This window comes from Typopeltis vanoorti, chromosome 6 (assembly GCF_054136105.1).
Source record: "Typopeltis vanoorti isolate ZY-2024b chromosome 6, IOZ_Tvanoo_1.0, whole genome shotgun sequence".
Lineage (NCBI taxonomy): Eukaryota > Metazoa > Arthropoda > Arachnida > Uropygi > Thelyphonidae > Typopeltis > Typopeltis vanoorti.
In genome coordinates, this window is record NC_143554.1 from 65834761 (window position 1) to 65861914 (window position 27154).

A 27154-nucleotide genomic window follows, 5' to 3' on the forward strand; every position below is an offset into this window, starting at 1 on the left:
GAAAGCAAGAAGACAGGTTTTAAAATAAATAGAATAAAAACAAAAGTTATGTTCAATAGGTACTTAAAAGCAAAAATAATAAAACTTGATGAGCCAAAAGAAATAGTCTCCTCTTATGCTTATGACAAGTTTTTGACAGTGAAAATGGATTACAGAGCGAAATTAAAAGAATACAGTTAGCCCGGTATTCATTTAGGAAATTAAACTGCATCTTCAAAAATACCTTACCAATCGGCCTGAAAAGAAAAGTATTCAACCAATGCATATTACCAATACTCACTTACTGCTCAGAAACCTGGGCACTAACTAAAGAAATGGAAAAACACTGCTGACGGAAAGAAGAATGGAGAGAAGAATCATCCTAGGAATAACAGTAATGGATCAGATCACAAACGAAATCTTGGATGCAATAGACATTGTAAAAGCATCCAAATGGAGATGGGCAGGACACCTGGCTCTAGTAATGGACAATAGATTTATTTTTTAACATATCTGATCCACACATGAAAGGCCACAAGACTTATAGCACACTAGTGCTGTGTGTGGGCAAGAGGAATAAAAGAAAGTAGGAGTCTGTTCACATTTTGCTTGAACATCTGAGGGTTGTAATCTTTGGAAAAGGCAGAGTTGGGGAGACTGTTCCAAAGGAGATAAGTAGATGGAATAAAAAAGGAGGGTAGTGAAGTTGGTTCAGCGAGTTTTAAAATGGACTGTAAAAGGGTGTAGGTTAGCAGTGGCTCTTGCTTAAATGATTTCAGAGGAGAGTGGAAGAATAATACTGACCAATTCAGCAGAGCATTGCCCATGAAAGTATCTGCAGAAGAGGCACAAGCAGAAACTGAACATCTATAAGAGAGGGAATGAAGTGATTTTTGTGAGAAAGTTAATTAGCCAGATTGCCCTTTTCTGGATAGAATCAAGCAGTTTTAAAGAGGATTTTAGTGCACCACCCAAAATATGGGAGCAGTATTCCATGGCTGGGCAGATTTAGGCTTCTTTGTATAAAGTTAGCAGCTGTAAAGATGTGAAGTGGTATCACTTGTAAAAAAGTACACCAAGTTTTGAGGCAGCTGCAGAAGTTATAGTTGAAATACGGTTGTGACAGGAAAAATCAGAGGTGCAAGTCAGTCAAGAAAAGAAATCTGATCTTGTTTGGATATCACAGTATTACTGAAGGTAAGGGGGAGGAGAGGGAACGTGAGCTCTTTCTTGCAAGAGATCAGACAGAACCGAGTTTTGGGGGCAATGATTTTAGAAGGTTGGTTTTTAACTTAGAGATTTAACTTAGAAACCAATTTTAACTTAGAGATCCAAAAGCTGGGTTAGAAATAAAACACTAGTTCAAAGACTGGAAACCTCTGATATAAGAGTTCTGAGAAAGATGAGTGGAGTGAACAGATGGCATCATTGGCAGTATCACATTAAAAATGAGGATATTAGGAAAGAACTTGCAAATGTTAGCATTCAGGAATGTGTTAGCAGAGCTAATCTCAGGTGGTATGGTCACTTAAACAGAATGGGAGAGGAAAGATTAGCAAGATAAGTGTTCTTTGTCAGTTTGGCATGAAAAAGACCCAGAGGAAAACTAAGATATAAATGGACTGATACAGTAAAAAGTGCCTTAAAAATGGAAATATAAGATATGATAATATTGTAGTCTTCACAGATTAATTTAGAGGAAAATTATTGATCGGAAGTTAGTAATAGTGTAACTTTTTCATATAGTACTTTCATAATTATTCTGTAATTCCACTAGGATACAATATCAGGAATTTGATTATGATGGCCATATAAACAGAATCAGAGAGGAAAAATTATCAAAACAAGGTGTTTGATACCAAGATAGCAAGAAAAAATGTCCCAGAGGAAGATCAAGATCTAAATAGACTGATGGAGTCAGAAGGTAATATTGGAGTGCTGAAAAGTGACGGATTAATCCGGAGGAAGATTTATGAAAGGAGGTTGATAATACTGAAAACAAAATTAATCATGTAGTACTGTCATAGTATTCTATATATTTCTTGAGAATGCATATCAGGTAATTGTTAATGATATTTATATATATGAGTCAACAATTCACCTCCAGAAGCTGCTACTTGATTCTTTAAAACTTGCAGCAGCAGCAGCTTCCAGAGGTGAATCGTTGACTCAAATCCATTTAATAATCCACTGTTAGCATTCTGCCTTGTTCAACCATTCCTGCACTGAGGATGGCTTATTTAGTTTCAAGCTGAAATATTTATAAATAAAGTATCAATTGCTATTGCTTGTTCCTTTCTTTTAAGCTTACACAGTGATCCGAATGCATTTTTGAAAATTATGGAGACAACTACCGTGTTTGAATAAAAACTTTAGTTTAATATACCTAAAATCTACATTCGACGTTTATACCTGTATGCCAAGGTCATCTTCTGGATCATATAACTATGCACAGAAAACAAGCTACACTACAATCAAACTGGTTTATTAAAGATACTGACCAACCGCTGCAACAATTGTTGGCCTGACCTCTGGTGAAAGAAAAAAAAAAAAAAAAAAATTATACATCAACGCTAGAGTCCTATTATTAGTGTTATCTGTTGGTTGCAGAAATACATTGGGCGTAACAACAAGTATCTATCTATATACATATATTAACATCATGATTATACTTGTACATTCCAGCCAATTGGTATGGAATGGTTCTAATACTAGCTGAAGATTGGCTAGTATTAGAAATACTAGCCGATCTTCACACCTTTAAACCACCCACTAAACTTAAAACCATATTCAACTCCTCTAAGGATCCTCTCCTCCCATTAGCACATCTGGAGTCTATTGCATCCGCTGCACCTGTAACTTACCGTGCACTAGCGAAACAGGGTGCACAATCCCTATACGCAAGAAAGAACACAATAGACACATTAAATATAACCATTATGGTGAAGCAGGCCTCTAGGACCACACGCTCAACACCTTATACCAAATCAACTGGAAAAGTACCCGCTCTTTACACCACACAAAAACCTGGTGAAAGGAAATTAAGGAAGCTTGCGAAATCCTGATAAACCACCCAAATATCAACAACAAAGATGGCATGAAAATTCCAAGGATCTGGATGGCACACATTCAGCCTACCTAATATATAAGATCCAGCATAAGTCAGGACTCTAGCCAATCTTCGGCTAATATTAGAAACCATTCCATACCAACTGGCTGGAATGTACAAGTATAATCATGATGTTAATATATGTATATAGATAGATACTTGTTGTTATTATGTTCAATGTATTTCTACAACCAACAGATAACACTAATAATAGGACTCTAGCGTTGATGTATAATTTTTTTTTTTTTCACTAGAGGTCAGGCCAACAATTGTTGCAGCGGTTGGTCAGTATCGTTAACAAACCAGTTTGATTGTAGTGTAGCTTGTTTTCTGTGTATAGTTGTATACTCCAGGAGATTACCTAGACATAAAGGTCGAAACGTCGAATGTAGATTTTAGTTATATTAAACTAAAGTTTTTATTCAAACACGGTATGCATGCTATTGCTTGTGTTTACATATTTTGCTTATTTTTCAATTACATGTTTTTTTTTTTTATCCTGCTTGAAACTAAATGATCACCTGCTATACACTCTAACATGTAAACACAAGCAATAGCAATAGATATTTTATTTATAAATATTTCAGCTTGAAACTAACAAGCCATCCTCAGTGCTGGAATGGTTGAACAAGGTAAAATGCTAACAATGGATTATTTCAAAAGATATTAGTGTCACATGAACACATGATGTGACTACATAAAGATACAAATGGGATACTTCAAAAGACTAAGGAGAATCGAACCTCTCCCATTCACTTGGTAAAGTCATACAATTGTTTTAATTCGAGTTCTACACTTTCCTTAAATAAATGTTCATGCTTAAAGCTACATCTCTGATGTTCATGACCAAAAGATTCTATGTTCAGTATCCATACTATGCTGTGCCAATCCCAACTTCACAGATTTTTTTTTATAAGTGATGTAAGACTGATGCTCCTGCATTAATTTTTCCACAGAATGACTGACCAATCTGTCCAAAATAAAGAAGATTAAACTCATGTGGAACTTGGTACACACTTGGGAGGGTAAGAGTCTGTCCTTAGAGGTAGGTAGCCAGGTTGAGAGTTTATTAATAGTTTATTTTTTTATTTTTATTATTTTTTTAAGTATCATACATGTAACTTGATGAAATCATATTACATGTTCACATGACGCTAAGATCTCTTGAAATAACCCATTGTTGGCATTCTACTTGATCAACCATTCCAACACTGAGGATGACTTATTAGTTTCAAGCAGAAATATTTGTAAATGAACTATTATTATTGTTTCCTGTGTTTGTGTGTTAAAAGTATATTTTTTATGACACAAGTGTCTCTGAAAACGTGTGATCACTTTCCATTTGATACCTTGTATCAACTTGGCAATGATTTTCAGAGACAAAGGGTTTTTTTTTTTTTTTTTTTTTTTTTTTTTTTTTTTTTTTTCAGATGAAATAAGTACAATTTTGTGACAATCAGCTATTAGCACCAAGTATATACTTAAATAAAGCACTGAACCCACAAGATGTCATGCCATAAGAAAAGCAATAAACGGAAATTTGTTTGTGCATGCTATGCTTTTTTTTTTTACATACAAACATTTCATACAAATTGCATATTTATTTATTAGTTAGAGATATGATTTCGTTTTAAATCAGTCAGAAACAAAGAAAAAGACCTTTAGTTTTTCATCTGTTCTCATGCGATATAACAAGATGCATCACATGGGTAGTACAAAGTTGCAAAGAAGTATCAATATAACATCTTATGGCTAGCTGTTATTCATGATACTCACAGCCAAGAGATTGCTATCATGCAGCACAAACATATGTATTATGGTCAAGTGTGAAGGACATTATCATTAGTTAAGACTTGCAAAGCATGCAGAAAGTTGCTTAAAAGTTGACAAGCTATGGGAGGAAATTTTACTGCTAAGTTGTTTGAAAATAGACATTAAAAAGTTACAAATGTGCCCACAGAAAAAAACATTCCATGATAATATGTAGCACATGGCACCTTCAGCAAAGATAGTGCACTCACAGAATACAAAGAAAAATGTATGTTTTGAGATTTCAAAACATCTGAATGATATTTATTCTAAAATTGAGTTTTAATGACCACAGCTTTTTGAACTTTTGAAAAAAAATGAAGCATGTGAATCTGTTAAAAAAATTTGAGAAAAAAGTTATGGATTTGACAATCCATACACAGAACTTCTCATTACTGAACATTATGAAATAATGTTCAGTAATGAGAAGTCCATCATATATATCTTGGAAATGTAGGACGTCTGTTCACTTAGTTATAAAGTAAATTATACGTGCATAAATTATATTCTTATTTCATCCTTTACACAAATGTAAGAAAACTTTGTGATTGAAATATAGTTCAGCAACAAATGTTGCTTTTGGGTAAAGGATTAAAGAAGAATATAATTTCATGGAAAGTATAATTATAATTTGCCTTGGAAATTTCAAGAGTACAATAGCACAGGTTTCTCCAAAGTTTTCTCTGGCACGTGTCCAGAAGTCAGCAATGCAAGCCAGGAGGAGGAGGGAGAGAAAGGAAACAAAAAAAAAAAATTTTTGAAGTTGTTTCCTTCATATATACTAATAATATTTAGCCCCATATCACTTTCAGATAAATAGGTAAAATATTCTGATTCTTTAAAAATGAATACTTTTTATTGCTGACTACTATACAAGGGGGATCTGGAAAGTACTAATAAACATCTAGAAAAAAAACGATATTAAAGCAACTGATATAACCACAAGAAAGAACATATCTTAAAGCTCTTTAACCTCCATGTTTCATCAAATTGTAATAATTTGCTCTTTTTCTTTTAGGATATATAAGAAGATGTAAAATTAATTAATTTTTGTTCTAGGTGTTTACCAGAACTTTCCAAACCCCCATGTATATAAAGAACATTGTCATCAAAATTACTAACTAAAAGTTACAAGCAAAACAAATTATCCAGTTTTTCTCAAATATCTGAATTTATTATTTTAATTTCAAATAGAGGTTTAAAAAACAAGAACCGTTGTATACCTGTACTTAATTAAAAAAAAAAAGATGTTTTTCACGTTCCATAAACATTATATGCAGTGTAAAAAACTACTCAAAATTACTACCAAGTTTTTGCAACTTGCCACTTTTCTAAAAAAAAAAATTCGCCATTTTTTGTTCTAATTACGTTTTTATAAACTTAAAAAAGAGAAAGTAATATGAATTATGAAATTGCTATCTCTCTCTCTCCCCTCCTCTCATCTGACAAGAATTCATACTATGCCTTTGCTCAAACAAGCAGACTTTACCAAGTTGTGTGACTCTTAGAGGTCAGCATATTATTTTTAGTTAGCCACCTGGAAGGAATAATAATAATAATGTATTCATCAACTTATAAAAAGGTGTCCAAAGTGATGATAATAGTCAAGTGTAAAACTGAAAACTTAACCATAATGGTAGCCATTCATAAATTTGATAACTGAAATAATTTACCAAATACTACAATTGGCTTACCAGGTACCATTCAAAGATAAAAGTTTCAACTAACAACAAATGTTAAGTCATATAACTAAGCATAATCTTTACATAATTTTTTGTTGTAGGATTAAAAGATTTTTAATTTTGTTCTAGGATTACAAGTGACAAGAAATCATGTGTGTGTGTGCATACACAAAAGTATTGTGAAACAATTTAACAGAAAATGTAATATTGTGTATATATGTTTTTGTTGCCAAAATTTGTTGATAGATCACATCTATTTTTCATGCAAAGCAAATAACATTAACTCTCACTACAGGTGTTGTAAGGCTCTGGTTACAACTTTTTGCTTTTTGGTAGTTTTGACAGCAAGTGGGTTCAGTATAACAGTTTGGTATAATGAGAGCTGCTTGAATGTATAGATTTTGTTTGCTTTTTTTTTTTTTTTTTTTATTTCTAAGAAAACTTATTAAATACTTACATCTTCTTTATTTTCTACAGATTCCACATCCATTGGTTCTTCTTTTACAGCTGCAATCATGGCAAAGTTGGCTTTCTCTTGTGAATCTGCTTGATTTATTATAGATGTAACAGAAGGCAACAAAGAAGTGGTGGAAGAACTTTGAATTGTTGTGCCATTGACAGCAGTAACTAGTAACAACTCAATACACTGCTTTGTCCAAAAGTGTGGCCCCATTGTTTCCCAGTTTTGAGAACATGTTATATACATAAGTCTTTCATTCAAGCGGTGTCGCATACTTTCATCAAAAACTTCAAAGAATTTGGATCGGATGTGTGGTTGTACACAGCGGAGTCCTGCCATAAAAGCTGGCTCTAATTTTGATGTAAGCTCTGTACCCTTCAGCGTCTCATCTCTACAAAATGTTTAAAAAAAAAAAAGTTGAAACAAAAAAAAACAATTTTAATTTTATATTTTTTAAATTTATCATGATACCAATTTTGAAACAGCATTTTATTTGTCATGGAAAGAATGAACATTCTGTAAGTAATCTTTGCATGTGGCCTTTAAATGCATCTATCCTTATTTTGTTCCTTCATCACTACATTGCTGTTTAGTATATAATAGTGCATAATCAAGGCTGTATTTTTCATATTACCACATACACAACAGGTAAGTCATATACACCACTGCATACTAAACTATAGTAGTGATGAAGAAACAAAATAATGTGTTAAAAGTTAACATGAGTACTCTGTGTGATTGGGCACAAAGAACAAAAATCAATAATGATGGAGTTCATATATTAATCATGATTCATGAAGTGGGCAGCCAAAATAGTAACTAATGATTTTCTTATGCAGAAAGCTGAACAGTTAATCAGAAAAAAATTGGCAATTTTTGGCAAAATAGAACACTAAATTAGCCCAAGTCAACTAAAGGTTGAATTGAGTTGACATATGCACACTGGGTGCTATATCAATTGATTAATGAAATGAAATAAACAAGACTGAGAGTTTGTTTCTGATTGATTCAATGTTATCAATTCATTTCTTCAAAAAATTATGACTGAGAATGAAAGTTGGATTCATCACTATGACCTTGAAATGAAAATCTAGTCTACCACAATTCTACATCACCAAGGGCTACAAAACTGCATTCAATCTTCTGTCAGAAAGTGCAGACTTCCTGTCTTTTGGGAGAGCAAAGGTATCATTAATCATGACAATATGAACTGGATGACAATAAATCCACAAAGCAATGTGACAATCTTGAGAAAGTTGACCCAATATGTAAATCATTGTTTTTGCAACATGGCTATGTGATGCTGCACATAAGCCAGAAGTCAAATGGAACCAATTCTGGCTGCACACCTGAACTGGTTCCATCAAACTCCTGGTTATTTCCTAAATTAAAGAACACATCTGAGGTATCCAATTTAAAAATAATGAACAGGTTCAAAACAGTGAAAAAAAAGGTTCTGAAATCAGCCTTGAAGAGTTTTATCACAGCAGTTTTGAAAAACTTATAAGTGGAGAAAATGAAAGGGAGGAAGATTATGTTGAAAATAACATATGAAAATAAAGTGGAGAGTTAATATTATCTTCTGTTAATTATTCCACTAACATTTCTCTTTTGGGAGGGAGCAATATATGTATATATAGAGAGAGACTGTATTTACCAAGAAACCCTCCATAGGGAAAATTAGAGTCAGTTAATTTAAAGCAAACAAATAATCATCAACATATACATTCATTCTCATTCAAAGCAGGATGCATATGTGTACGCATATTCCTCTATAATTTCAAATTGGAGTGTCCAATGATCTTGAGCTGAATAGACTTGATTAATCTCCACCTGTTCAAAAAGATTAGGTCAATTATATTCTTCAAAATAAGTTCTGAAGCTAAGAGCAATCGAATAATTTAGTCAAATATTTCATATCCTGTTCTTGCCATATTTCTTGAAACCAAAATAGTTTCAAGCATAACCATGAAAGAATATCTGGAGAGAAACAAATGGAATTTGAATGTTTCCACCAAACAGTTAGTCATAATGTTCATACATTTAGAACAAGTCAGTATTTCCTTACTGAAAGAGATTTGATTGGTTTTACTGACAGTAAGTCTTCTTGTTATGTTTAGTACATACATTGGATAGAGAGGAGAGGCAGGGTATTATGTGGTCATTTCAGTGAGGATGAATGCTGTGAAAAATTACGAGAAGTGACAAAACCAGAAAAAGTATGCAATTTTACTACTATTTTCAGTCTTAAACGCAACAACTTCTTGTTCACATCATTCAACACTTAATGCCATGAATAATGCATATGTCCAAGATCGAGGCAACGTCAATACATGGCATAAACCTAGCAAGGAAAGTTCTTTTAGTGCAAATGCAATACTGGGCATTCATTGGCAGCCTCCTTTAACCCTGAGAACAAGTTTCCTCTATGGAACAAAAGTACCCCATAAGAATTCTGATCCATGCAAACTTAGGTTGCATTATGTGATTGCCTCAGAGTGAACTATGGTGATTCCTTGTTGCAAACAACTTATTCTATTTCATGCCACAGATATTCTACTAGATTGGGATCCAGTGACTGGGCAGGCTAATGAAGGATCACCTCCACCCACTGATCTATGCCTCAACAATTAGTGCATTATTCTGATGGAAGTAACTGCTGCAGAAAAGAGATATATCTGGTTAGCAACAATGTGTACACAGGCTGTGGCATTCAAATATCACTCCACTGATATTACATGTATCTATGTAATCCAAGAAAAAACATTCCCCATACATCATCACAATGCAATACTGCTAGCTGGTATGACAAGTTTGTTATGATACTATTATAATACAGGGGGCTCATAAGTCATGAAGGGGTTTAAACATTTAATAACTTTTTAATTTATTAATTATTTTTATTCTTCTTTTTGTTATAATGAAATACAGAGCCTGGAGATTTTTTTTGTATTAGTTATGAAAAACCAGATCATGCAAAATGCCTTCCATTATCAGCTTCAAAGATGGGCCCTTTCTATAGCAAACCATGACAGCTGTTAATGTTTCTGGCTGCAGCACTCAAATTTCTGCACAAATGTTTTCTTTCAGCTGTTAGATTGTCTGAGACTTGTTCACATAGGAAGAAGTCAGGAGCTGTCAGATCCGGAGACTGTAGTGGCAAATTAATTGCCGATCTTTGTGAAATTCTTTGCTTGCTGAAAATGTGCCTTAGGAGTGCCTAAAAATTGCAAGTTTTGGTTCATTGCTGGGTTGTGAAACTTCCCATGATGAATTTTCCAAATGTTCCTTAGAATACAATACCTGAAAAAAAAAAAGTTATTAATATTTTAAAACCCTTTGTGACTTATGGATCACCATGTATATTGATCATGCTATTAGAGTGAAACAAGTGGAAGAGGGATTCACAGAGTGAATGAATAAATAAATAAAGCAAAGTGAAGGAAAATTAAAGAAAAATATTGCCTAATTATGATCTAGACAACTTTTTCCTCACTCCTCAGGTGTCCAGTGTCATTATACTACAGCTGTTTGTTTTTAGAGTGGAATATGGTTTGGTATGGTTTATTTGGAGATTACTGGTAAAAGATCATATTGTATCAATACAAACAAGAAAGCAGTATACAAGGTAATAGGTAGCAAACACTTAAATAAATAGCACATCTTATATAAAGAAAAACTAGCAGTTAATGAAGTGCATAAACAAGTGTAAAAGCTGTATACAAACAGCTATAAAAATGGTGTGTACAAAACCGGGTATAAAAAATAAATAACTCAAATCTATATACATTCTGTGTAAGTTCTATATACTACTATAAAAGTTATGTTTGTAGAAATTTAGGAACAAATGAATACCCGAAGAGTTAGATAAAATCTGTCTGATCGCATAGGGCTTACACAGATGACTAAAATCACTATAACAACAACTGCACTTGTTGATGTATGTGAGGACAGTCAATTAGGATATACATTATGGATAAAGTCGAACCACAGAACCTGCATATAAGCATGTCATCACCCTTCAGTAGTGTGGAAAACAATTTCCTTTTTTTAGTCCTTGCATTGCATAGCAGCCATAATTTAATTTCCAATAATCTGGTAGAACTTGCTGCTAGTCCCTCTATTCCATAATACTTACCACTGAGATAAACGTTTTGCATTATAATCTGCATGTAATCAGTGTACGAAGCAGCCAGATGGTATCTTGACAAATTTGCTGACTTAGCTGCAGTATCTGCAGCTTCCTCATTTTCCTTAAATCACAATATTGCTTGAGATCCAATATGAAAACTTGTCCAGAGATAGCCTCCATAAATAAGAAACCAGATGTTGCATGCAAAAGAGCACTGTATGTTATTGGTTCAAGACTTATTGTTGCCTGTAGAGAATTTCATGAGTCTGTACAGATAATGCATCATCAGTAGTAATTAAACTTTATGTGGTTTAGTGCAAGCTTTATGGCATGATGCTCGGCAGTAAAGTAGTTACATTCTAGTTGGATCTGAGCAGATATTATACTGTTCTGGGAAAACAGTTGCAGATCCCACTTGAGCCTCTGATTTTGAACTGTTTGTGTAGACAGGCACAAAATCTGTTCTTTGAGCTTGAAAGAGCTGCTAGAAAGTGGGAGAGATGAAATATTTGGCTAATCTGTATAAAAAATAAGCTGCACGGTGGTATGCATTAATGCCACAGAGTCTGGCAATGTGGTCTACTCTGATATCTTGAGCTTCAAAGGATGCTTTTATATGCAATCAAAACGGATGTGTGGTGATCAGATGAATACTGTACAATTTCTCCGACTATCGACAAAAAATAATTGGCCACATGGGACATTCTTGCACGAATTTTATTTTAGTCACATACAGGATTGCACTTCCATTTTCAGGACCTGAGGTGCGAGCGTGCTCCAGGGGGCCCCCTTACAAAATGAATGAAGAAATCTTTACTACATTTATTAAAAAAAATTATGCTAAGTAAAGACAATACATATCAAACACAAATGTTAAGTTAGTGCTAAGTAAACACACACTACACGTTTTCCATAGACTTCTCTTATACAAATATATCAGTAATATCATCATAAATTCAAATTATTCACAAAATCATTTTCAATAAATAAAAGTAATAAATTTCACATTTTATCCTGATGCAGGATTTAAATAAATAATTTTGAAGTTTTTCACTTGGTTATATTAAAATTAAAGATGTCAAGAAATTATATTCTTGGTTTCGTCCTTTATCCAAGTGTAAACAAACAAAGTTTGGGCATGAAGAACTTCATGACAAGGCAACTCTTATGTAGAGGTTAATGATGTCACACTAATTTCCTTAGTATTACATAATGCAAAGCACATATCCTTATAGACATGTATAATGCTATGCATTATGGGAAAGGCCACTACCAAGACCAGTTTTAACACCTTTGTTGAGATGAAAAAAGCAAAGGGTCGTCATACGCTTGATAGTATTAGGAGAAAGAAAAGACAAATAGTATGAGAGATAGTGAAAAGGCCTCAGCTCTTTTATATTAGCATATAGCCAAAGCTATCAGTTTTTCCTTTTTCACATATTTCATATAAATGAACAATCAAAAACCAATTGAAACTAAAATGCAAAGATGACTGATAGTCAGGTGTTTAGCCTTGAATTGGCCTTCTCAGATTGCTCTCCAGTCATCCCTGCTATAAGATCATGTTGAATTAAGAGGATGGAACTATTTAAAAAACCTCTCACAGCAAAGACAGACAGAATTTTATGTTCCCCCTGGTGAATATTGCACAATGGGGTGGTCTATACCACCTAGTCAAAAATCTGATCTCCTAGAATGTTTCTTTCTAAATAAAAATGTCATCTGACTGAACAGTAAAATTTCCACAATACAATATTATAAAGCATTTGGATGTCATATTGCTGGTTTTCAAATCCATGTTTATTTCTAACATTCCACAAATGGTATTTTAAATCATTAATTATAAAAATCAAAATTCTCTTCCCATTGCTGACAGGTGGTGGGCACTGCAAAAAATAATCAGTTCTGTTGTAACAGAATGTCCTTGTTAAGGTCTAATAGGATCCTTTTTGTTTCTCCCTTATTATAGCAAATGATATTATTACTCCTGTCACACTGAAGTATAAATATGTTTACCCCTTGCAGTTCAATCTGATACACAATTTACTAATTTTTGTGCTGGAGAAAGAAAGTTTCTTCTATTATTTCATAAACAACATATCCAAGTTGAGCTAATTCCATTGCCTTTTCCAGTAGAAATAACAAATAGATCCGGCATCCTTAAGACAGATGAAACTTTTCAATCAGCGTTTCCTCAAACATTTTATTAGAACATCGACTGCAATATCTTTTTTTATTTACTAAATGCTTGTTGACAGTCACAACTCCTCTAGTTTAAAGACTCACAGGCCATAGACCTGCGAGTCTTTAAACTAGAGGATTTAATAGAATATTCTAACCTTTCAGAATATTCTATTAATATTCTTCCGACTGTCACATAAAACTTTAAAACTTCCTAAGAACATAATTTCTCTTGTCTGTGTTCTTAAATTTCCATTAGCTCTTTCTTGTTTTCCTCATTACTCCGATACCGATACTGAAACTGCTCTCTCTCTGCCAGCTGCTAATCATCTATCAATCTCCTGGAGTGTGCGCTCCATGTAAATTGCAAGCGAGAAGTTGCGTATAACACAATATTGTTACTATAATGATCAAGTAATTCATCCATTGATGCATGCTAATCAAAGTCATGTTAAGTGAATACAATAAACAATAAGAATAATTATAATTCATCCATCAGTTAGCGTTAATTTGGAAAAAAAATTACAGTATAGGTTATATTAGAGGATAAAATCATCAAAGTTAATAAAAATCAATTGCTTAAATTTTTATTTAATGTCTAAACAATTGACTGAGCTAATTTTTTTACAAAAAAAAAAAAATTAAGTCAAGATGTTTGAATCGTGCTCGACTTCATCTTGTCATGCAATTTGCGACAGCCGGCGATCACTTTACCAAGAATTTGGCGGACTTCAGAGCTTCATCCCATATCAGGATCAGCATCAAACAAAATTTCATTAGCATACTCAGTGTGATCGAAAACTAGCTCAAGTTCTTTTGCAGTTAGATTCTTAGTTGTAACATTCTCTTCTTGTTCACACTCCTTATCTTCTTCTTTTACATACAAATGCTATTCTTCTAGTTGAAGGAGATCATTCTTGTTTAACTGTTCTGAATGGGAATCGAGCAAGTTTCTCGCATCTTCATTATCCGGTTCATTAAATCAAAGTTCTTTTCCAATTGTGCTGATTTCTTCAATAATGTTAGATCTTGGATTTCGAACATGATAAATTAACATAGGCTTGAGTTTAAAGTCACCTTCTGCATAGCTTCATAATAAAAGTGTAAGACGATCTTTAGATATTTTGTATCCTGTTTGAGATGCTTCAGTTTTAGCTAGGAAAGTTTTTATTAGCATATGCTTGCAAAAGAGACCAATTTCATCGGCACTGAATATTTGACGATCGTCATAATCACCCTCCTGATTATGCTTCGCAATTCTTCAGGAAACTTGGCTGCAGAATCTTTATCTGCACTAGCAGATTCCCCAGTTATTCTTACGTTACGTAATCTAGTTCAATTTTTAGAACGGTCAAATCATCCTAAACTCCAGTAAAGCTTTCACATTCCTCTTGAAATTTTGTCTCTTACAATGAGGTAAAAATATGGAGAGCTTTTGCTTGCACTAAGAGATATTCATTTTTGGTTATAATCCTCAATCCAGAGTGATAGAAGATGCTCCATCTCAATCATTAAATGGCTTCTATTTCGGGTGATCTGCATGCATAAAGAAGCAGTAGCACCATTTTCTTATTCTTTGCTCTCATTTAATATAGTCCAAAACTGTAGACTAGTATCTCAGGTCTTGCACAATCATTGTATTTCTAGTGCCACTTTCATGTCTCTTAATGACCTCCAGCTTTTCCGCTTGCTGCAGATTGGCGACGAAAAATTTCGCATGACATTTAGAATCGCTTAACTGATCAATCACTTGCTTAAAGTGGAAAATAATATAATTTCCAATATTACTATATATATATATATTGATATAGGAAATTTAACATAGTTTGGGACCCTTAAGGCAGTGCTTTCCAAACTTATGTAAATGTCCCTTTAAAAAAATAAAAATATTTCATGCGTCGCCCGGTTAAACAAGGCCTCCCCGTTGTTTTTGCAAGGGAACCAGGGCGAACAGCGAATAGTCAGCTACTGGAACAAATCTGAAAACAAACCCCAACTCAACATCACCAAAGTTAAAGATTGGTAGTATCAACATAAGAAGCCTGAATGGTAAAGAAATGAAGCTAGCTGAGGAATTAGATAAGTACCAGATCGACATAATAGGAGTGACTGAAACAAAAAAAGACAAAAACTGGTGAGATCTTTCTGAGCAATAAATACAAAATGTTATATTCAGGCAATGACAATCAATGAAAAGAAGGAGTAGCCATAGTATTCAACACAAAACACGAGGCTAATCTTCTTCAATGGCAGGCAGTCTCAAGTAGAGTAATGTGGGCAAATATGAGAATGGGGAACTGGACAAAGAGAGTTATTTGTGCCTATGGTCCCACAGAAGATTCTACTAAGGTAGAAGTGGAGGAATTTTTTGAAGCTTTAGAAAAAGCAACTGACACAATGAAAAAGGAAAAGTTGGTCCTTGTTGGGGATCTAAATAGCAGAGTAGGAAATGATTGTGAGACATACAAAAAAATATTTTGGGAAAATTTGGAGAAAAGAGCAAAGCTAATAATAATGGCAAATATCTGTTGGATTTCTGCTCAGGACATGGACTGGTTATTACTAACACCATGTTCCAACATAAAAATGTGCAAAAATTCACATGGAGAGACGAGGCAAGGAATAAGAAAAGTTTCATTGACTATGTTATTGTTGATAGTGATGTTTTCTCCCTGGTGCAAGACACCAGAGTCTACAGAGGATTTGAAATTGGAAGTGATCACTATTTAGTCTTGAGCAGGATAAAATTGAATTTCATATTGAAAAGAACAACATGTAAGAAAGTTTTGAAGCGAATAAAAGTTGAGCAGCTCTCAGATGTGAACTGTAGACTAAAATACACAAAGATTATTGAAGAAAAAATGAAAGAATTTGAGAACAGGAATCAAACCTTGGAGATTCAGTGGCAAAACTGAAGAAAACATTGATTGATTCTGCCAGAGAGGCATGTAGTGAGGTTGTCTGCAAGGATAAAAAAATCAGAACTCCCTGGTGGACAACACAGGAAGTTAAACAAGCAGTGAAGGAAAAGAAGAAAGCATATCAAAAGTTCCCGGCAAATAAGTCAGCTTGTGCTCTTAGAGAATACAGAGACAAATGTAAGAATGCTAAACGCTGTGTAAAACTAACTAAACAAAAGTAATAGGAGGACTTTGGCAGGAACATAGAAAATAAATATCAAGAAGGTGGCAAAATATTCTGGAGGTTGGTGAAGAAGCTTAGGAAGGGGGGGAAAGAGTGCTGTAAAAGGAGATAGAGATGATAAAGGTGACATGAAAATGGGAGAAAAAGATATCCTTGAAGTATGGAGTAATTACTTTGAAAAACTGTTAAATGAAACAAGCAGTGATGACAGCACAGTGGTAAAAAAACTGACCTGGCATGCAGTCAGGAATACATATCCATACTTGAAGTAGAAAAAGCCATCAAAGGCTTGAAATGTGGAAAGGCAGCAGGAGTAGTTGATATTTGACCAGAAATGCTGAAGTATGGTGGTATAAGAATCTTACAGTGGCTGCACCGCATAGTTCAGAAAGCTTGGACAGAGGGACGAATTCCCAATGATTGGAGTAGAGCTCTCATAGTACCCATATATAAAAAGGGAAATAAAACAATAAATAAATAAAATTGAATGTGAGAATTACAGAGGTATTTCCTTACTGAGTGTTCCTGGTAAGATCTATGCAAGTATACTTAAGAAACGGTTGAGAAGAATTGTAGAAGAAAAGCTTGGTGAAGAACAAGCTGGATTCAGGCCAAATAGAGGCTGCCTGGATCAGATCTTCACTTTATGACAAATAGTTGAGAAAGCATGGGAATATAACAAAGATCTGTATTTAAGTTTTGTCGATCTGGAAAAGGCATACGGCAAGGTGCCAAGAAAGAAGCTATTCAATACGCTACAGTTATATGATGTCAATGGGGCATTATATCAAGCAATACTTAGTATTTATTTGAGTTGCAAGTCAGCAGTTAGAATTGAAGGAAGTACAGGAAGATGGTTTAATGTTAAATCTGGTGTGAGACAAGAATGTACATTATCCCCTCTGTTATTCATTATCTATATGGATCACATTATGAAGGAAAGTGGTATTAAATATGTTATCAGAATTGGAGATGTTAATGTCATTTCTTTGCTTTATGCGGACGATGTTATACTTCTCAATAAATCCACTACAAGTTTGCAAGATTCCCTGACTAAATTGAATAACTGTTGTAAAAGGCAAAGACAATGAAAATAGGCAGAATCATTGAAAATGTCAACTGTGTTGAGAATGAAGAACCTGTGGAACAAATAAAACACTTCACCTACTTAGGCATGAATTTTAATGAAGATGGTAAATTAAATATGGAAATAGACAACAGAATCAACAAAGCTGTTATGGTAGGAACTGAATTGAATAAATTCATATGGAATAAGAGAGAAATTAGTTGGAACACTAAATTAACTGTATACAAGACAGTGTATACAGTTAATTTAGTGTTCCAACCAGTTTTAACTTATGGATCTGAGAGCTAGGTCAAAAGTAAAACACTTGACAAAGACTAGAGACTGCAGATATGAGAGTCCTGAGAAAGATTAGAGGTGTGAACAGATGGCATCAATGGCAATATCATGTTAAAAACGAGGATATTAGGAAAGAACTTAACTTTGTCAGCATCCAGGAATGCGTTAGCAAAGCTGATCTCAGGTGGTATGGTCACTTAAACAGAATGAGCAAGGAATGATTAGCAAAACAAGTGTTCTCCCAGGATTGCAGGAAAACGACCCAGAGGAAGACCAAGATATAGGCGGATTGATAAGGTACAAAGTGCCTTAGATGACAGAAATATAAGATCTGATAATGTTGGAGTCTTGATTTGGAGGAAAATTGTAGATAGGAAGTTAGTAATGATGTAAATTTTTCATGCAGTACTATCATATCCTATACACCCCTTGAGGGTACATGGCAGGAATTTGATGATGATGATGAAAAAGGAAAACTGATGGCATTTGGCTATATGATGATATAAAAGCGCTGAGGCCTTTTCTTCTCTCATGCTATCTACCTGTCTTTTTTTCTCCTAATACTATCAGGCTCTCTTGCACCTCTATACTAACTACTCTAGGCCTGTGATGAGTAACCCTTTACTTTTTCACCTCAATAAGGTCGAAACTGGTCTGGGTAATGGCCCTTCCCATAATGCATAGCCTTATGCATGTGTGTAAGGATATGTACTTTGCATTAAGCAATACTAAGGCAACTTATGTGAAGTCATTAGCCTCTATATACAAGTTGCCATGCCATGAAGTTATTTCATGTGCAAACTTTGTTTGCTTACACTTGGATAAAGGATGAAACCAAGAATATAATTTCTTGGTATCTTTAATTTATATATATTATAGTGATATAGGAAATTTAACAGAAAATAATAATTTTTTATGTTAAATTTTAATTATTTATACTTTTAATTCTTCTATTTTAAATCTCATAGTTTGGGATATCCTCAATTTGGCATAATTTTTTTGGGGACACCCCAGTTAGAGCCTCTTGTGCTTGTGCATAAGTACAGCGCTGGTCATATATAACAGAAGCAGTTATCGATATCAAAGTGACAGCAGAGTTCATTTGTTTTGACGTAAAAACTAGGAATTGGTGAGACCTGAAATACTCCAGTTCAATTCTTAGTACGTAATGGTGGATAAAATCCAGCGAAAACAGTGTACTAGTGGTGTAGAAAATTGGTCAGATATTAGCCCAAGAATTTGGTTTCTATTGCAACAGGAATTGTTTCTCCTAGTCATTAGTTCTGATCAGAGTAATACTATATTTGTTGAAAAAATGCACACAATCAGTCTTGTGAAAATACCCATTTTGAAAGATGGTCGACAGACTGCAATAGCAGTCTTTCTACAATCCTCATATTGCATAAATGACAGAAAATAGTTGTCATCTGCAGAGAGGATATTACTTACAGTTGAAGGAAGTTGTTCAGTTATCAGGTGAATCCTAATCCTAAAAAAGTGTGATGCTTGAAAATGAACCTTCCAGGACTCCTCCTCTTGAATATAGGGCCAGGCAATCAGTTCCTATTTGGACTTGAACATTCAGGTATAACAAGTTCTTGATAAAAAGAGACCAAGCTATTTTCAGTATTTCAGATCTCAAAGCAGTGTTGTATGCTGATGCTCTCATGTTTTGGGAAAAAAACGAGTTGTTTCTCTCATTGAATAACATCTGGTTGGAATTTTTGAATCTTCCTAACTTATGAAAAGTAGTAATAATTGCCATTTGCTAGATGTACAGCATATCACACAAAAAAAATTTCCGTTCAATAGTTTGAGCAGTAACATCATGGTAGATGGTGAAATATGTGTGAAACATGTTTAATCATCTCATAATGGATCTTATTTGATCTAACAACAGCTGGATGTTATTTCTGCAAAGCATTTTTAATTTCTTATTTCAGGAATGACCTGTTGTAATCTTCCATACATTGCCTTTTATAATAACGTGATAATAGTGGTTGATGATGGAAAGGCATATATTGCATTTTTTTTCGATTTTGCAAAGGCATTTGACAGGGAGCCACATGATAAGCTGTTATTTAAGCTGCAGCACATGGGCTTAGATGTCAGGTTAGTCACAACTGGATTCAGGATTGGCTATCTGATAGGTATCAGAGAGTTGTGTATGGTGAGGCAATATCAAGGAGGCAGAAGGTTACAAGTGGGCGTCCCACAGGGCTCAGTACTGGGAGCTGTATTGTTTAATCTTTATATCAATGACATTGTCAGTGGATTGCAGGAGGATATTCAGTTGTTTGCAGATGATGTGAAGCTAGGAAGGGTAATTAGTAATAGTGCAGATGTGACAGCCATGCAAGAGGATTTGAATAAACTGGACAGGTGAGCAAATGAATGGGGGTGTTGGTTTAATGCAACAAAATGTGAAGTCTTTAAGTTTGGGATACATCGATAGGAGGCAGCATACTCTGTTGGAAGAGCTGTACAGGAGGAAGTAAGGGAGATAAGAGATCTGGGGGGGGGGGGGGTTGATGATTGATAGAAACTTGAAATTCAGGGAACATATCGCAAAGATAGTGAAGGTAATCCAGAGGATTGCTGCAATACTGAGAAGGACGCTGACCTGCAGAGATAAAAAAACAGTTGCGATTCCATTGTATAAAGCCCTGATCAGACCACACAGATTATTGTTCTCAAATTTGGTCCCAAGGATTTGAAGGGGGATACAGACTGTACTGCAGAGTTTGGTATATAGAAAAAGAAGAGGTGATATGATTGAGACTTTTAAACTGTTGAGAGGTAGTTACAGGGTTGACACCGGGGAGTTATTTTGCTTGGTGGAGCATGGGAAAGGAGAGAGGACAAGAGGCCATCCCTGGAAGTTATGAAGGAAGCAGTGAGCAATAGGGTGAGAAGTGGTTTCTCTGCATTGCCTGGTAGAGTGTTTTCTAGGAAGGACCTCCCACGATTGGACTCTTGACTGCATTGAGGCCTGAATCATCATAATAATAATATAATTAATAATAATAACTTTCCCAGTGAATGAAAATGATCTATGGAGGATCACAGTTATACTAATTCTATAAACCAACCTGTAATATCTAGCAATCAAGTCCAAAAGTTGCAGTGGACAAGAGAAGTTTTTTGAATGGAAAATAACTATTCCTAAGAAGACCCTAAAGAGTAAAATGTTTAGGAAAAAGACTAAATGGAAAACATGAAGCAAATAGGTAGATACTGTTTAGCTCCCCTTTCACACAGATTGTGACCTGAGCTAAACCATATTATTAACTTCTTCAGTTGCTCCATTTCTATATGGTGGTCGCTGTTTCTAATGAGTCTTCTCCACTGGTTTCTATTGTAGACTGCATCTGTCCAGGTTTTTCTTCAGATCTACTTCTACATTATCTTTTCACCTCTTCTTTGGTCTTCCTCCTCCTTGTATTTCCATCATCATGATATTTCGTCCATCATATTTTTCATTTCGCCTCATTACACGTTCATACCATCTTAATAGCACTTATTGTATTTTGTTTGTAATTACAGTCACTTTTACAGTACTTCTGATGTGTTCATTCCTCACCTGATCTTTCCTTGTTACTCCACACAGCTATTGAAGCATCCTCATTTCTGTAGCACTAATATATAACTATATTGGTCTGTATATACAGAAAAACACTAATATACTATACTATACAGAAAACACTAATATACAAAACTACTTTCTGTATATTAGTGTTTTTCCTTTCAATTTCACTGGAACTTTTCTATCACACAAAATTCCTGACATTTCTTTCCAATTCTTCCATCCTGCTTGAATTCTGTTATTGACTTCCATTTCCACTTCACCTTTACTATCTCCACTACTGAACCCAGGTATTTGAATTTATCTACTTTTTTGATGACCTGCATTCAGCACAATATGTTCGGTGTCAACATTTTGACCACACACACCAGATATTCAGTTTTTCTTCTGCTAATTCTCAGTCCTTTTTCTTCTAATACTCTGTTCCATCTCATCAGCTTTTGTTCCACTTCCTCTCTTGTTTCCGCGCACAGTACAGTATTGTCTGCGTATAACATACTACAAGGTGTGCTCTCTCTGATTTGTGCTGTCAAAGTATCTATTGTTAAACTGTGAATGAAACTATGTTGTGTATTTTGTTTTTTTTATTCACATTTAACATTGTTTATTATATATTAATCATGACTTGTATAAAAGTTATTTATTACTCCTTATTTAAGAATTATTATTTAAGTATTTATTCTGAACTTAATCAGCTATTAATTTATTAAACAATAATATGTGTATAATTTATTATATCTTATGTATATATTGTAACGTGAATATTATTATAGTTATCTGTATACGAAATGAAAGAGTTGATTAAGTAGCTCTAATATTCTATTTATTGTGTTTTTATTAACTCAATGTAGTGGTATAGCCTTATGTAACATTAATGAAAATGTTTACGTTTATGTCATGGAAACGCATGAAGTAAACAAGCGCGAGTGGAACAGAGCGTGAACTGGGAGAAGAATAATAATAAAAAAAAATAAAATAAAATAAAAAGTAACAGGAGAGTGGGGAGGGAATATTGAAGTGAAAGGAAGCAAGAGTATAAACTAGAGAAGTGGAAATAAAAAAAAGGTTCTCAAGGGCAGAGGTTAAAAGGGATAATATTTATATGCGAGCAAAGACGAAGTGAATCTTATAGTTAGCTGAAGAGTGGGGAGGGAATATTGAAGTGAAAGGAAGCAAGAGTATAAACTAGAGAAGTGGAAATAAAAAAAAGGTTCTCAAGGGCAGAGGTTAAAAGGGATAATATTTATATGCGAGCAAAGACGAAGTAAATCTTATAGTTAGCTGAAGATGAAGTCAGCAGTAATAATAAAAAGAAATTAATGCCGTAATCGGCATTAATTTCTTTAATTCATTAATTTCATTAATTCTGAATAAACCCAACTGGGTTTATTCAGAATTAATGAAATTAATGAATAAACCCGGTTGGTCTAGAATTACGACTTATTTCTAATTTGCCCTAAGGAGAACTACACAGTGTTTAATTGTTTAATGAGTGATAACAAGGATAATTAAAGTATCCTACAGTTGATGTCTAGAGTTCTAAAGTGCGATTAATAGTGTTTTAGTTATAACTGTGGATAAGTCTTATAAATGTGTTCTTAAGTGAAATAAATATATTTTAGAAGTATATTCACAACGTAATTGATGTACTAGGAACTAATTCTGGTAAGGACTATCATATTGAATTATATCAATGCATGAAGAATTGAGTGTTAATTACGCTACGTTTAACCTAGCTTTAACTGTGGAAATTCTTCGAAATTGAGAATTGAAGATAAGAATTGCTTGAGAGATATTTACAGCTATTAGTGCCTGCGATATTTTTGAGCTTATAGCATAGCTGAGAAATGTGTGGAAACTGATTAGATAGGAAGTTCTATTATGTTTAATTAAGTATAGGAACTTCGCAACTCAGAAACTGAGAAAGTGAATGTGAAGGTTTGGAAGATTTAAAATTAAAAGTAAAATTTATGTATGTGTTATATAGCTTATATTAAATGTTTCATTTTGTTAATCTAATTATTGTGTTTGCTGAATTCCTTTTTATTGCACCGTTCACAAAAACTCGAATCTTGCGGGAATCCCAGGTAGAAAACAAATACTTCGGCCAGAATGAATGAGGAGACTGCTAACTAACTTTGAATTGATCCTGCTATTTTATATAGACTTATCTAAGGATAGAGATGGATTGGTGATCATTCTACAATTAGTTGTGCTTTATTTTATGAAAGTGACTTAAACAAGATGGCGGATTCAAACATGAAGAGAACAATGTCACGACACTATTACTGCATTAAAGAGAAAAGGACTGATTAGGGATCCCTGATGTAAACCAACTGTTACCTCAAAACTCTGTTATTCCCAAACAGTTCCTAACTGTTGTTTGCACATTTCTGTACATTTCCTGTAACAGTCTAACATATTTTTCTGGTACTTTCTTTTTTTTTCTTAGACTCCTCCATATAGCCTTTCAAGATCTTGACCACACACACCAGATATTCAGTTTTTCTTCTACTAATTCTCAGTCCTTTTTCTTCTAATATTCTGTTCCATCTCATCAGCTTTTGTTCCCCTTCCTTTCTTGTTTCCGCGCACAGTACAGTATTGTCGGTGTATAACATACTACAAGGTGTGCTCTCTCTCTGATTTGTGTTGTCAAAGTATCTATTACTACATTAAAGAGAAAAGGATTGATTAGTGATCCCTGATGTAAACCAACTGTTACCTCAAAACTCTCTGTTATTCCCAAACAGCTCCTAACTGTTGTTTGCACATTTCTGTACATTTCCTGTAACAGTCTAACATATTTTTCTGGTACTTTCTTTTTTTTTTCTTAGACTCCTCCATATAGCCTTTCAAGATCTATAAAGATGACATGTAGTGGCCTTTGTCCTTTCGTGTATTTTTTAGATCATCTGACTCAGAATGAATACCTCATCCATAGTTCTCCTTCAGGCATAAAACCAAACTGTTCTTTTGTAATATTAACTTCTTCTCTCAACCTTTCATCTATGATTCTTTCAAATAACTTCATCGTATGAGACATACGTTTAATTCCTCTATAACTACTACAGTCTTGTATATCTCCCTTTCCCTTATATACAGATACCACCACTCTTTCTCCATTCCTCAGAAAGTATCTCTTAACTATAGATCTCCTTCAACAGATTCCATATTAATTCAATGCCTTCATCTCCTGATGCTTTCCAGACCTCAGCCAGTATTTCATCTGGTCTGGCAGCCTTTCCACTCTCATTTTGGCCATTGCTCTCACCACCTTACCTCAAAACTCTTTACCTCTGTCAATTCCTCTAGTCATTCCTTCATTTGGTAGTCCCTCTTCCTCAACTTCTCAAAATATTCCTTCCACCTGATTTTCTTATTTTATTATAATTCCATCTGTTCCCTTGATCTTAGTGTTAATTATGACCATCTTATTAACACATTCACTAAATACCACCTCATCCTGCAATCCACAGACCAGGCAAGTATTTCTTTAAAAAATGTCTTGAAGGCAGGAATAACCTCAGAAAACCCTTAGGGACTTTAGAAAGGAATACAATATCTTGTATTGTGCAAGAAATGTAGATGTAGCATAGAGTGAAGTAACAGCAGTGTATGAAAAATATTCAAAAGAAACAGCTGAAAAAATATTTTTATGCATTCACAGAATTCAAGAAGTGAATTACAAGAAGTTGGTGACAAGATAGGGCTGCTAGCTAAAGATTTAAGAGTTCTGAAAAATGAAAGATATCCAGAGCGAAATTAAGACAGTGATAGCAAAATTCTTAGACATGGATGCAAGAAATCATTAAACCAATGAAGTCAGTTGGAAAGCCATTTTAAGACTAGAGGCCGACCAGTTAGACGTTGTCAGATGGTTGCAAGTCATTCCGAGGTTCAGAAACTGTGGAATTGCTTCCATCAATCACAAACAGAATCTCAGAGATATTACACTGAAGGAAAGCCATGGCCACAACTACAGTGGGTGACTGATATCTTTGATTATCTCCTCTCTGAAAAAGGAGTGCTATATTCCGAATCAGCTAGGATCTGACCTCATGCCAGCTACAGCAACACAGTATCTGCTTCCACTTTGCACAGAAAGCTTCACATGGTTCATATGCTAGACAACTGGTAGTCTGCAGGTCCTTATTTCGACACCACAGGAGAGAATGTCTGAAATGGGCCAGGCTCCAATGTCAACTGGACCCAAGACCAATGGGTCCAGTGAACATGCTGACCCATTTATTAAGGAATTAAACTATTTATTTGCAATTTTTTTGGGAGTTTTGTTCACATCTCATATCATACTGCTTTTTGCTGAATTGCACAAAAGTTCATTATACAGTTTTTGAGTTATTGTGATTTTTCTCTGTTTCTTAATTTATGGAAACCAGCATAGCAAAGGAATTTGGATGTGCGAAAGAAAGAGGAAGAAGCACCAAGGTGTCCATTGAATTTTGCAAGAGAAGCATGTCTTTTCTTGCAAAGAATGATGAAAAGAGATCAGTTGTCTGAAGGTTTTGTTACAGTAATGTCACATGGATGAGAGGCAGACAGAGGTAATGCTGAATGGACTCTGGAAGGGCCAGAAAGCATGCCTACTATTTCTACAGGACAAGCATTTTCGACATACAGCTCTCTCAAAGCAGGATTTCGATTTGTTGATGGTTGTTTTGCAATTATTTTGTATGCATAACGATAAGTAAAGAATAAAACTGCTACTCATGTCTCAAACCATTTGCGATATGCTAAGTATATTTCTTGAACAGGCTGGGCACATTTGTTGGAAAACCAAGCTTAAATACTAGCAGGAATTTTGAATTGAGTGAAGAATGAAGGACTTCATCAAGCAAGAATAATTTTTCCAACTTGGTCAGAGCTGGTATATGATTAGGAGAGGAAACACAATCTAACTACAGGAATATCTCGATTATCGCAATTCTCAATTTTTTGCAATTTGTAATTTGATACCAAAATTCAAATTATTGTGGCCGCGAGATGTAGCCCACTACATATGCAACCAGTTCGAGTCGCCACTCTCCAGGTATCACTCTCATGTAGCGCTTCGTTTTTATCCGATGGCACCTACTCACCACTCACCAGTAACTGTCCACCTTTGCCTGAAGTACATGTGGTTATGCATTTCTCTTCTTATTTACCCCCATAATGAATGCTAAAAGAAACAAGGATGATATCGAGTCTACAGCTATCAAGAAGAAACAGAGTGATCAGATTAGAAGATAAGTAGCATATGATAAATAAGTATGAAGCAGGCATAACCAAAGCCAAAATTGCAAGAGAGTATGGTCTAAATGAATCAACTGTTCGCCATATTTTAGCCATGCTGCAAACTATAAGCAACTAGGACAAAGTGCATCGACCTCATCTGGGTCCCAAACCACAAGAAACAGAAGCCATCTTATGATTGAAATGGAAACGCTATTGTCAGTGTAGATAGAAGATTGTAATCAAAAGAGAATTCCTCTTAGTCAAATGACTATAAAAACAAAAGCATTGAATTTGTCTGAAACTTTAAAAAGAAAACAATTAGAAAGCAAAAACAATTCGGCATCAGTAGAGGAAGAAACTTTCTTTGCAAGTTCAGGGTGGTTTGATCGGTTCAAAAAGCGATCGAGCATTCATAGTGTTCATATACAAAGTGAAATTGCAAGTGCCGATGAAAAAGCAGCTAGTTTTCCTGGT

The 27154-nt window shown here is 34.5% G+C and overlaps 1 protein-coding gene across 1 annotated transcript in view; it reads right to left on the reverse strand.

Annotated features, from left to right (window-relative positions):
- The window catches only part of Nipped-A (Transcription-associated protein Nipped-A), a 936100-nt gene that overhangs the window by 252087 nt on the left and 656859 nt on the right, over positions 1-27154 (reverse strand). The window contains exon 45 of the mRNA XM_090393977.1: positions 7037-7430. Within this exon, the coding sequence (XP_090250103.1) occupies positions 7037-7430 (394 nt within the window). The remainder of the gene's footprint in view (positions 1-7036; positions 7431-27154) is intronic.